This window comes from Delphinapterus leucas, chromosome 2 (genome assembly GCF_059928025.1).
Source record: "Delphinapterus leucas isolate spDelLeu-1000000601 "Yukka" chromosome 2, BTC_Dleu_Yukka2, whole genome shotgun sequence".
Taxonomy (NCBI): domain Eukaryota; kingdom Metazoa; phylum Chordata; class Mammalia; order Artiodactyla; family Monodontidae; genus Delphinapterus; species Delphinapterus leucas.
The window spans coordinates 97,598,641-97,611,351 of NC_143130.1; the positions used below are offsets into that span (position 1 = coordinate 97,598,641).

The following is a 12,711-nucleotide window of genomic DNA, read 5'->3' on the forward strand; positions in this document are numbered from 1 at the left end:
CTTCCTGCGGGGGACCGGGGGACCAGGGGACCAGGGCTCTGATGCTAGCAAAGTTTTGGTGTGGGTGGGTTCAAACGACTTCGGGATAGGGGTGGAGCCTCATTGTGACCCTTGGCATCAGTTCATACAGGGACTCCGTCACATATCTGGCCCTTTTACTTCCGGGCCATTGCGCTGGCTGGGCGCTCTCTCCTGGAATTATTCAGACCTTTTCCCAGGCAGTCTACCTAATCTCAAAGGTCCCTCCTGTAAGAACGTGTCAATTCATCCTATTAGACTAGATAGTTACGAAAGCCCCCAGGCTTTGTGGGTAGTCCTTACCACTTAGCTCTGCTCAGGCTACTTTCAGTATAGAGTCCCAAACAGGCAGAGTGATAATGGGTAAAAACATGGCTTTTGGAGCGTCACAGGTCTGGTTTCCAATCAGGGATTCACTCTGTATCAGTAATGTGCCTTTGACAAGTTACCCATATTATCCTCAGTTTTTTCATCTGTAAAATGATGACAATGTCTATCTTTCCATTTTTCTATTAAAATAAGAACATGAGCCGTATAGCCCAGCGTCACCATGTAATGAGCACATGAGTCTTGCATATGACAGTACTCTCCGACAGTTTTCACCAAGCAGCATTTTTATTATCCTGGTGTACTGTATATGGAACTGTGCAGGGCCTTTAGTCTGCATCCTATTGAAAACAGAATTTAATTGGCTGAGGACAGAGTGGTTGCATTTTGGAGATCTTTGGAGAAAAGTGCAGAATGGTTGTCCTCACTGGAAATGTCCTAGAAATTCCTCTGTGTGTGTGTGCGTATATGTGTTAAAACATCCATAACATAAATTTTACCATTTTAACCATTTATAGATGTACTGTTAAGTGGCATTCACATTATTGTACAACCATTACGACCATCTATTTCTAGAACTTCCCAAACTGAAACTCTGTACCCATTAAACAGTAACTCCCATTACCATCTCCGCCTCCAACCACCATTCTATTTTCTGTCTCTATGAGTTTGACTGCATAGACCTCATATAAGTGGAATCATTCAATATTTGTCCTTTTGTGTCTGGCTTATAGAAATTCCATTCTAAGGGACTTCCCTGGTGGCGCAGAGGTTAAGAATCTGCCTGCCAATGCAGGGGACACAGGTTCGAGCCCAGGTCCAGGAAGATCCCACATGCTGCGGAGCAACTAAGCCTGTGCGCCACAACTACTGAGCCTGTGCTCTAGAGCCCACCAGCCACAACTACTGAGCCCACGTGTCACAACCACTGAAGCCCACACGCCCAGAGCCCGTGCTCCACAACAAGAGAAGCCACTGCAATGAGAAGCCCGCACACTGCAACGAAGCATAGCCCCCACTTGCCGCAACTAGAGAAAGCCCACGTGCAGCAACGAAGACCCAACACAGCCAAAAATTAATTAATTAATTAATTAATAAAAAAAGAAATTCCATTTTAAAAGACAAACTTCATTATGAAAACAACCTGAGTGCAGAGCCAGAAGAGGAACCTAATTACCCTTTTGTCATCTTTTTCTCTATAACATAGGAATGTAATAGAAGACATTTTAAATTTTGTTAAGAGAAACTTGATAAAAGGCTATTACCTTCCTTCCTAAGTCAGTCCTTATTCACTTGTGCTTCTGTTTTTTCAGCTCAGATTCCAAATGAAAATGTTTGAGAACGTTGACTCTACAACTACAAGATCTGGCCCGGATCTTTGGGCTGAAATCTGTTCCTGTCTGCCACATCCTGACCAAGAGGATAGTGCCAGCAATGCTTTCTCAGACTCCTTTATGGATTCTTACCCTGCAGGCACAGGCCAGAGGGAGGCCCCAGACTTTGCTGTGCAGCCAGCTGTAAAGCCTTGGGCTCCCCTGCAGGATTCAGAAGTGTATTTAGCATCTCTAGGTAAGTTAGATGGCTTTTTTTTTTTTTTATTTTTTAATCAGAAGCTGGTGGTTTTCAGGAAGCATGTTGAAGTTCTGTTACATCAAACCTGGTTTTCTATTCTCTGTTTTTTTGTTTTTTTGTCCTTACCACATTTATCTGTCAGATGTAATTCTAGGGGGTGTTTCAGGTTGGTTGTTGGGAAGGAGCCCTCTTTTCCTTGTACATCCCTTAACAGTCTTTGTCATCTCCTGCCTCTGACTGTTTCATCTCAATTCTGCTTTATTTATTGGCATTCTGTAGGACACTCTTGTTCACTCTTGGTGGCCCATGTATTCAGATAACCCCAAAGTGTCATACCTTATGCATCCTGAAAGAAGAAGGTCATGGTCCCAGAGCTACATGTGGATTTATGATGCTACAGTTTGAGAAATAGATTTAATAGATTGATGGTTGGGATGGGAGTATATTGACATAAAATTCATTCTGCCTCTTGTTAGCCATTTTAGTTTTTAAATATTTCCTGAACACATCTTCACTGCCCTGTCCTGTGGCCTTCCTTAAGTATTTAGAGAGACTCCTAACACAGGAAAGAGATTCAGATTGTCCCGTGCTAGGGGAAAGACAAATATCAGTCTTGGGCAGTGATCGCCAATCTTCAGAATTGTGTTAACCTTTATTATTAGACATCCATGAGATGCATCAATATGTCACAAAACCAAACCTGAGGATAATTATTTGAGGAAGGAAAGGCAATTCAGGAAGAAGAAGCATTTGAGGAAGGACAGAAAGAAGAGTCAGAATAGAGTTTACATGATTGCTAAGAAATTTCTTGGAAAAATAGAAGGAATTTGGTTAATGATGGACTGGAGGAAAAAAATATGAGAAAAACACAGGTGGAATGATGGCTAATGAGAAAGATGAGGGTGTAATACGAAATTTGTTGGGAAGCCACCAGAGATAGTATAGTAATACTTGCAGCAGTGGCCGAGGAGGTTACCAATTCTGTTGTAGTCAGAATATCTGTTTAATGATGATAGGAGAAGAAGCCACAGTCTTAGGAAGCTGAAGAACCAGATCCTTCGGCTTGTTGGTGCTCTGTGCCCAGGGCATATAAGAAACTTTCATGGATTCAGTGATGTTTTTGACTGGTGAAGACTGGTTCAGAAAGTTAAAACTCCACGGATCTTTTCTAAAATCAGTTAAGATTTTAGTTAAGTTAGTTAAGATGATTAAAATGTCCTCCCCTGAAGAAAATAAGAGGGATTTCTGTTGCCTTTGGCAGAGTCTGGAAGATAATGGCAAGCGGGTTTGGAGGATGCAAGGCACCTGTTTCTGCCTGATCACATCTGATCAGGGACTCAGCGCCCTCAGAAAGGGGAAGACCTTTTCCAGCCCAAAAGACTACCTCCCACCTTGACAATCAAGGCCTGACAACATAAAGATTGTTTTGATTGCCAAATAAACTTATATCAGAGAATCCACTAAGAGCAACAATTAAAAACTTTTAGCCAGTTCAACCTGAGATATACATAATCCTTTACCCATCCTCCAGGAGAAAAAAACTCCTCAAATATTTAACATTTATCAACTGTAGATTTTTTTTTTTTTTTACATGGGTGAGCTTTTGGTGGTAGCTTGTAGCAACAAAAGGTGTTTGTTTTGATCAGTGGGTTCCAGCTGATGCGGCTTGTTTAGAAATGAAAACAAGATTGCAAATCATAAAGTTTCTATTGGTGGGCTTGATGTCCACCCCTCCCCTCCAAAAAGTCATCATTTACCTATTTATTATAGTTGGAGGCAAGACTAAATTAAGGCAGAAGGCAAATGGTGATACCCTTACTTGTATTCTTTTAAAGGGGCTATCTGTTCATCAGTTATTCTTAAAATGCAAAGAAGAGTAACTAAACATGTATCACCAGGAAGCCATAATGGATCACTCTCACAGGGATTACAAGATGTTTGTTTTTGTTAGGCTCCAACATCCAGGCCACAAGCAGAACAACCTTCAAAAAAAACATTGGGAGATTCCTTTTCTTTAATCAAGAACTTAATCACACATAGAGATCTTAAAGGTCTCTTATTATTGAGTTCTCATCAAGTCAATTTTTGTGTCTAATGAACCAACGAATCTCTCTTCATGTTATCTAATTCTTTCTCATGAGGTTTGGAAACCACTTTATGACACTGTAACAAAAAAAGCCATTTACTCCTCCGAGAGTCTATTTTCAGGAGTTGAAAAAAGAAAATAGTATACACATGTCAAGCCAGGGAAAACAAGCATTTCTTAGAGAGATACCTGCTGGGCTTCTATGATTTCAGACAAACCATGCCATCAATTTATTTATGAGAACCTATAAACCCCTTTTCTGGGGTTAAACAATTAAACAGTTATTTGGTACAATGCAGAGAGAAGGCATTGGGATGGAAAAAGAAAAATGTACGTTTGTCCTCCTTAAAAAAATGAGCTCTTTTTCAGGGAGTGTGCTTGTACTCATCAGTGAGAGAATTTTTAAGTTGACATTTTGCATTTTTGCTTTGTTTTGTTTTGTCTGGCCGCACTGTGTGGCATGCGGAATCCTGGTTCCCCAACCAGGGATTGAACCCGTGCCCCCTGCAGTGGAAGCGCAGAGTCTCAACCACTGGACCTCGAGGGAAGTCTGGCATTTTGCATTTTAGATTAGTTTTGTTTCATACTCACTTTCCTTGTTAAGTTCAACTTCCTCTCTCTTTAGAGAAGAAACTGAGAAGAATCAAAGGTTTACATCAGGAAGTGACTTCCAAGGACATGCTTCGAACCCTGGCCCAAGCAAAGAAGGAATGCTGGGATCGGTTCCTCCAGGAGAAGTTAGCATCAGAATTCTTTGTGGATGGACTTGATTCTGATGAGAGGTAATTTATTCTCAGTCCAGCTCCAGGTGACGGTCTATTTCACTGAAAGCATTTCTCCTCCTCTAAAGAAGTCAGGGAGAGCAACATCTGAGTCCAGATATAAGTTGATATCAACATCAGCTTTTCTGAGCTAAAATCATCCTTTGTAAGGTTGCTTTATTTGCTTAGTCCAGTGGCAGATTTTTGGGAATGAGTTTTTTTTTTTTTTTTTTTTGCGGTATGCGGGCCTCTCTCTGTTGTGGCCTCTCCCGTTGCGGAGCACAGGCTCCGGATGCGCAGGCTCAGTGGCCATGGCTCATGGGCCCAGCCACTCCACGGCACGTGGGATCCTCCAAGACCGGGGCACGAACCCGTGTCCCCTGAATCGGCAGGCGGACTCTCAACCACTGTGCCACCAGGGAAGCCCGGGGAATGAGTATTTTTGCCAAAAAGCAAATTCCCCACCTACATCTTTTTTTTTTTTTTGGCTGCGTTGGGTCTTCGTTGCTGCGTGCAGGCTTTATCTAGTTGTGGCGAGCAGGGGCTACTCTTTGTTGCCGTGCGCGGACTCTCATTGCGGTGGCTTCTCTTGTTGCAGAGCACAGGCTCTAGGTGCGCAGGCTTCAGTAGTTGTGGCACACGGGCTCAGTAGTTGTGGCTCGCATGCTCTAGAGCGCAGGCTCAGTAGTTGTGGCTCATGAGCTTAGTTGCTCCGCGGCATGTGGGATCTTCCCAGACCAGGGCTTGAACCCGTGTACCCTGCGTTGGCAGGCGGATTCTTAACCACTGTGCCACCAGGGAAGCCCCCCCACCTACGTCTTGATCACAGGTTGAGCAGAGTTGAGAATAAACTATTGTCTTCATTTTTAAGTACACACTGTGCTTGAGAAAGTAGTAATCAATCAACAACTGGAACCAAGTCTTCTTACCTATCAATCTCCACTGCCTTACAGAGTTTCTGTCATATTTCTGTCAAATTTGAGTAGACACTCAAATTTGTGTAGACCAGATGAATGAATTTCTTAATCTACTATGAAGGCACTGTGCTTGATGTCGTAGGCAGGGAGGGGAGATGTAAGGACGTTTTAGAGCCTTTTTTTGGTCCTCAGAACTAGGTGGGGAGAGCTGACAAATTTATATGTAGACATACCTAACAAAACGAGGCAGCATAAGAAAAGAGCCAGATGAGTGGAAGTGACAACGTGCGTTAGGAGTTGAAAGACCATTGAGCTCCCTCTGGGGTCTGGTTTTGTACCAAAGGAGACCAGTATCTGCAGATGGGCTGGATGCAGAAAGGAGGAGAGGGCATTCTGCCACAAAGAGCAGGATGGTGCTTGACACCGCGGATAAGAGCTCTGCCACTTACTGGTTGTATGTTTCTGGGTGAGTAACCTGTGTGTGCCTCAGCTTCCTGCTCTGTGAAGCAGGAGTAGTACCTCTTACCTTATAGGGTTGTTATGAGCATTAAATGAGTTACTATGTATAAAGCACTTAGAACAGTGCCTGGCACAGGGTCAGTACTGTGTGTTAGCTATTCTTAATATTATTCTTCCTAACAGAATTTTAAAATTCAGTAAGAAATTATTCAAAATGAAAATCAGTGAGGGAAATAAAAACCTGAATTTTAACACAAGGTCTTAGGAGAATATGACTTAACCTAAGTTTACATCATAGCATTAACACTGATTTTGAGAGTCCCATGGTATCAGATGAAGATACTGCTGCTGAAATCATGGACAGTATGTGAATAGAACTTCATGGTTACATTTTATTTTTTAATTTGCAAAGTATTTTCACTTACATTATCTCAAATATTGCATCAGCGTGCCCCCAGATCCTTCAGAAATCAGTATGGCATCTAAGGTCAGGTCAGCTTCCCTCTGAGGGTTCAGAAAATAATACACATTTTACTCTTTTCTTTTCCCAATTGAGCCTTAAACTGCCCCAAACACAAAAGATGAAGATGCACAGATTTCTGAGCCACTAATAATTTGGTATTATATTCTCTCCTCTTCAATATTTCCTTCCTCTCCAGTTCTGAGAAGAAAAGACAACTTTCTCCTGCATAATTCTCAAATAGTAATTCTTCTTCTCAGAAATTAGATCAGCACCAAGACTCAAGTTTATGTTTCTGTGTATTTATTAATACCTAAAATAATGTGGGTTTCCCTTCCTTATAGAAATAATTGAAACAATTTTATGAAAAGTATGGTAGATGAAGATTAAATGCCCACATAGCACCTTAGTCCCCTGAGCTATGGGCACCTGTTGAGCTGTGGGCACCTGTTGCCCTGAGCCTACATCTGTGGGAATGCTTCTTTCTATCAGTGTTCAGAACAAGCACCAGGAAACAGTAGATGTGCATTTGGTTTCAAACTTCATGTTTTAAACACAGTCCATTTTGTAGTGGAATTGTGTGGTTCTTCACGTATGTGAAGGCCAGATGTGTGACCCTCCTTATGGCATGCTTTTGGCAAGGGAGCAATGGGCTGGGAAATCCTACTGTCCACAACATGATTCCCTCATTTTAGGTGTCTAAAATCTGCTGGTTATGGCCTTATTTCTTGGCTTACGATTTTTTGCTATTGAAGAGCACAGAATGAGGTTTATATTATTCCTAGTCATTTGCAATTTACCGTGAATGTCTAATAGCTTTAGGGTGGAGATATCCTGGGTACTCAAGGAAGGTGGGAGGGGGACACTTCCCCCTCCCCACAGATCCAAACAAAAAAGAGCCCCCTGGCATAGTGGCCATTCCTTTGTGGGGGACATTGCTACTCAGATGTTTCCATCTTGGCATCTTGCTGTAGAAAGAACTAAACAAACAAAAACACACGAAAAGTCGTGTTTAGTACAACTAAGTGCTGTAAGTATAATTAAGCCTCAGACTACCTCAGGTATAAGAGATTTCAAGATGCTCAGGTTTCTGCCTCACTAATAATTTGGTATTTATTTGAATGTTTCCTCCCCTTGACAATTTCTCTTCTCTCCAGTTTTGAGGAAAAAAAGATGGGACTGAGGCATAAGCTCTTTAGCTGTTCTCATCAAGCCTTCAGAGACTCTGCATTTGAAGGCGGCCTGGTGCTGCTTGTCGCCCAAGTGCCCACTAGGGGGTAAATTATGCCACGGAGCTGCCAGGATGCACAGCTGTCAGAGGAGTATCTGTGCTCCCCACATTAGCAGTGAAAAACAATTATAGGAAGAAATTGGTGGTGGGCGGGAAGGCAGTCTTTGAGTAACTGAGATAATCATTAAGTAATTAATCAGTGAGGTCTGATGCAGCCACCCTTTTCTCCTGCTCTTTCCTAGCACCTTGGAACATTTCAAGAGGTGGCTCCAGCCAGATAAAGTAGCCATCAGTACGGAGGAGGTCCAGTATCTGATTCCTCCAGAGTCGCAGGTTGAGAAGCCAGCGCCCGGGGACGAGCCAGCAGCAGTGGAACAATAAATTACACACACACACACACACACACACACACACACACACACACACACACACACACACACACACACACACACACACACACACACACACACACACACACACACACACACACACGCCCAGCAGCTGTCTTGGTTCCAGAGGGAACAGCAGAGAGCTCGGCAGCGGCAGCAGCAAGGAGAAATCTAGGGAGGGAAAAAGCCCAGCCTTCCACTCCACCAAGCAAGCAGCTGCGGGCCCCTGAGGACTTGCTGGGGGCTGGCACGTGTGACTGTCTTGGGTAAAGTGACTGACCCAGTGTGTGCTGGATCAAAATACCGCCTTCCTCTCTGTCTCACAGCTTGTCTGAGCTCTGTTGCTGCAGGTGAGAAGTCTGCTAAGAACCTAGTGAAGGACCAAGTGTGAACGTATTTGGAGAAACTGATACCCTTGTGTATAATGGATAAGTTAAGTGAGCCATATTTTTTCTCGCCTCTTCTGGATGGTCCCGCCTATGTTCCAAGCGTTCCCTTGGTAAATTTTCAGGGATGCGTGGCACCGAAGAGAGTGAAGTCTGCTTCCTTGAATCCAAGACCCATCTGAGGCTTCTCTAACAAGTCCATGATAAATATAGGGACTTTAGGAAAAAGAGGCTGGGCTTTTCCTTCGTCTGATTTGTTTCTTGTGGGGAAAATGAACGAAAGAAGTGTGAAAATATAGGTGTTTCTGTGTATACGTGTATATTTTTTATTTCATGCATGGTTTCTCCCCTGACTTCCTCTGGCACTTAAAAAGAGCCAGGTTCCAAATTAGACTTGTGTTTATGGTATTGGTATTTGAAACCACTCCTGAATAATTCCACACCTACTCCTTGTGGCAGCTTTCCTGGCTAAGCCTATGCTTCCTACCTTGTTTATGGTGTTCTTGTTCAGTTGGTATTGTCCACATAAAACTTTTCTCATCAGACTAGCTGTGTGTGGTGCTATTAACCTGATTCCTCTCAGAGAGACACTCCCAGGCAGTCAGGAGGTAAAGACAAATGCATGTCAACGCAGGAGAGCTGGTAACTTTTGCCAGATTCCTGTTTTTAACATGTGCCCTCTGACAAGCCAAACCTCGGTGCCCTGAGGGTAGGATTCTGAGGTCATGGCTCCAGTGGAGCGTCTTTCTGGGTAATAGGTTCCAAATCCCTAATGATGAGCAGGTGGCCATAAAAACCTTCAGAGAACATTTGCTCATTTCTAAATCAAGTAGATTGAGAAATTTTGCCTTGTCCAAAAGGCTGGGAACCAACCAGGTGATTCTATATACTTGCTTAATTATATGAATATTTTTGTCGTAATTTCCAGATGGGTTTTCCTTTTTGTTTTGCCACTGACTACTGGTGTTAGCTTTTTCTTTTTTTTTTTGCCATACACGGGCCTCTCACTGTTGTGGCCTCTCCCGCTGCGGAGCACAGGCTCCGGGCGCGCAGGCTCAGTGACCATGGCTCACGGGCCTAGCCGCTCCGTGGCATGTGGGATCCTCCCGGACCGGGGCACGAACCTGTGTCCCCTGCATTGGCAGGCGGACTCTCAACCACTGCGCCACCAGGGAAGCCCTGGTGTTAGTTTTATTCTTACTGCTTTTTATTAGCAGGATGCCTTTGACAGAGAGAGTGACCCTCTGTTCCCCAGACACTTTGAGCAAGCCAGACACTGACAGTCATCCAGCCCTGGACTAAGCTTGCAAGGGATTCTGCCTGGGGTTCAGGTGCCAAACCTCACTCTTCCTACAGAGCCATCTGATGGCTTTCAGATGGATGGATAGGCTTAGAAAGGAAAAACAAAAACAAAAACAAAAAAAACACCTAAGATTTTCCTTCTCCCTGCATGATAAACAAAATTATTCTTCCTCAGTAACAACAATTTAAGAAAAAAAGCAGTAAGGTCTGAAAATACTCTCCCAAAGAGCAGCTGATCATGGGTGGTTAGAGAACGTTTCTGTACCAGAAAACAGCGTTTCTGTCATTCAGGCAGGATTCCAACTTTGCCTTTTCCCTACCTCCCATTTTCGACCTAAGAAACAGAAATCTCAATATGAAAAGGTGGGGAGTTGATTCAGAGGAACTGAAAAGGAATTGTAGGACTGAAAGATGTTTAGCCCAGAGTGAAAACCCAGGGTAGGGCGGGGGTGGGGGGGAAGGCCCCAGATCTCTGCTGCCTTCTCACTTCACTCCTCTACAGAGACAGGCTTCCACAGAAGGGAGTCTAATGGGCTGTAACTATGGTTTCTTTTTTTTTTTTTAACATCTTTATTGGGGTATAATTGCTTTACAATGGTGTGTTAGTTTCTGCTTTATAACAAAGTGAATCAGTTATACATATACATATGTTCCCATATCTCTTCCCTCTTGCGTCTCCCTCCCTCCCACCCTCCCTATCCCACCCCTCCAGGCGGTCACAAAGCACCGAGCTGATCTCCCTGTGCTATGCGGCTGCTTCCCACTAGCTATCTACCTTACGTTTGGTAGTGTATATATGTCCATGCCTCTCTCTTGCTTTGTCACAGCTCACCCTTCCCCCTCCCCATATCCTGAAGTCCGTTCTCTAGTAGGTCTGTGTCTTTATTCCTGTCTTACCCCTATGTAATGAGGTGGATAGACCTAGAGTCTGTCATACAGAGTGAAGTAAGTCAGAAGGAGAAAGACAAATACCGTATGCTAACACATATATATGGAATTTAAAAACTATGGTTTCTTAATTGGTTTAGAGGTGACAACTTAAGTGATGGCTCTAAAAAAACGTGAAACTATTTACCAAAAACAAATTTGATATTAGTTCCCAAAGCTAACTTTTTAATATAAATTTAACTTAGGCGATTGATGTAGTACTAAATTTGAAACCAAGACTCTTGGGTGCTATCTTTATCCGTGCTGTGGCTTACTGTGGGATCATAAATAAGTCAAATGACCTCTTTGTATTCCAGTTCCCTTTCAGAAATTGGACTAACCATAGGAAAAATTGTATTGGCCAAAAATGCTGATCTGTTTCCTTTGATCCTGGAAACTCCCAAGGCGCTCCAGTTAAGACTTCCTCAAATCAGTAAAATTTACGAGTTGAGAGAGCCTTTGTTAGCACCCCTAACTTTCTTCCTTCCTCACGTCCTTAATGAAACAGACAGAAAGAGCACATGGAGCAATATTTACTGCTAAACCTTAGAGCCAGAGAAGGGCAATTCCCAACAGGGCAAAACAATAATAACTACGTATATCCAGAGAATGCTGGTTGGAGCCAGGGAGATAAGGTAAGTGACTGCCGCTGTTCTCTCCTGGCACAGGGCTTGGCAAGATCAGTGCTGGAATGGCACAGGCTTGCATCCAGTACCTGCTCCAGAAATAGGCTCTGGATGTAGGCACAGCAAGTAAACAAACGTCCTACCAGCTGTTGCCGAGGTGTGTCCCTCTCACGCAGGCCTGCCCACCAGGACTATTGCTGGAAGAGGGAAGATGCCCTGGAGCCACTCCCTGGCCCTGCCTTGGAATGAGTCCCCCAACGCTGGGAACAGCTCCAGCCACATAAAACAGCTGATATTTTCCTGAAATTTCCGAACTATCCCAACCAGCTTTGGCCCTACCTCAGTTATAAGATTCAAGACAGGACACTGTCATCGCAATCTTAGGCTCGTGGGAGGCTGTCTACTTGAACCCAGTGGGCTATTTAAGGCACAGGTTCACTCATCTAACCAATGTTTGTTGAGCCCCTGCCATGCTTCAGGCACAGTGCATGGTGGTGAATAAAATAAAACCGTATGTTCCCACGTGGGTTGATGGAGGGGCAGATACGGCCTAGCTAACTGGTGCTGTGGTCTCTGATTCTGTAGAGCCCTAGCACAGGCACACAGTGCTTTGAGAGCATATGGGAAGGAGATATGAGAGCCCTAGGCTAGCTGGGGGGGAGGTAGGAGAGAGACCGAGTTAGGGAAGCTGAGTCCCGAAAAATGAGTAGCAGTTGGAGAGAATAGAGGGATAAGAGCATGGGGGCAGAGAAAAGTCCCAGAAGAGGAAAATGGCAAGTACAACGGCCTGAAGGCAAAATAAAGTTTGGATACTGGAAAATGGTTCAGTGTAGCTGGAGCATAAAGGACAAAGGAGGAAGCATCAGAAGGTGAGCTTAGAAATGAATAAACAAGGCCAGGTGGGAAGGGCTTTATAAGCCATGTTAAGGAGCTTGGAATTTATTTGGGGAGCAACAGGGAGCTAAAGTGTTATTTTAAGAGGGGCAGTGACAGGACCAGAATTGCATCTAGAAGGATGGTTATGGCTGCCATGGGTTTGACATGTTTAAATTGATGAGGGGAACACAAATTCACACTTGGCAATGATCTGTCTACATGAAATAATGCAGTCAGATGGCTCGTGGTTTTCCTTTGTTTTTATTTTTTGGCTTGATTTCTTTGAAGGTATTTTTTCACTATTACAGAACAAATAGAATCATGTATGGCAGATTGTGTTTTCCAAAGATGGCCATATCAATATATCACATCCC

At 43.6% G+C, this 12,711-nt stretch overlaps 1 protein-coding gene across 7 annotated transcripts in view; it reads left to right on the forward strand.

Moving 5' to 3' along the window:
• The window catches only part of CCDC32 (coiled-coil domain containing 32), a 36,730-nt gene that overhangs the window by 284 nt on the left and 23,735 nt on the right, over positions 1-12,711 (forward strand). For 4 of the 7 annotated variants that reach the window (XR_016392121.1, XR_016392122.1, XM_089907357.1 and 1 more), the window contains exons 2-3: positions 1,659-1,914; positions 4,629-4,785. Coding sequence is in view for 5 of the 7 variants with exons in the window: in XM_089907357.1 (XP_089763483.1) it covers positions 1,671-1,914; positions 4,629-4,785 (401 nt within the window). In the remaining 2 variants the exon portion in view is untranslated. The other 3 variants (XM_022587454.3, XM_089907358.1, XM_089907356.1) reach the window with 3 other exon arrangements.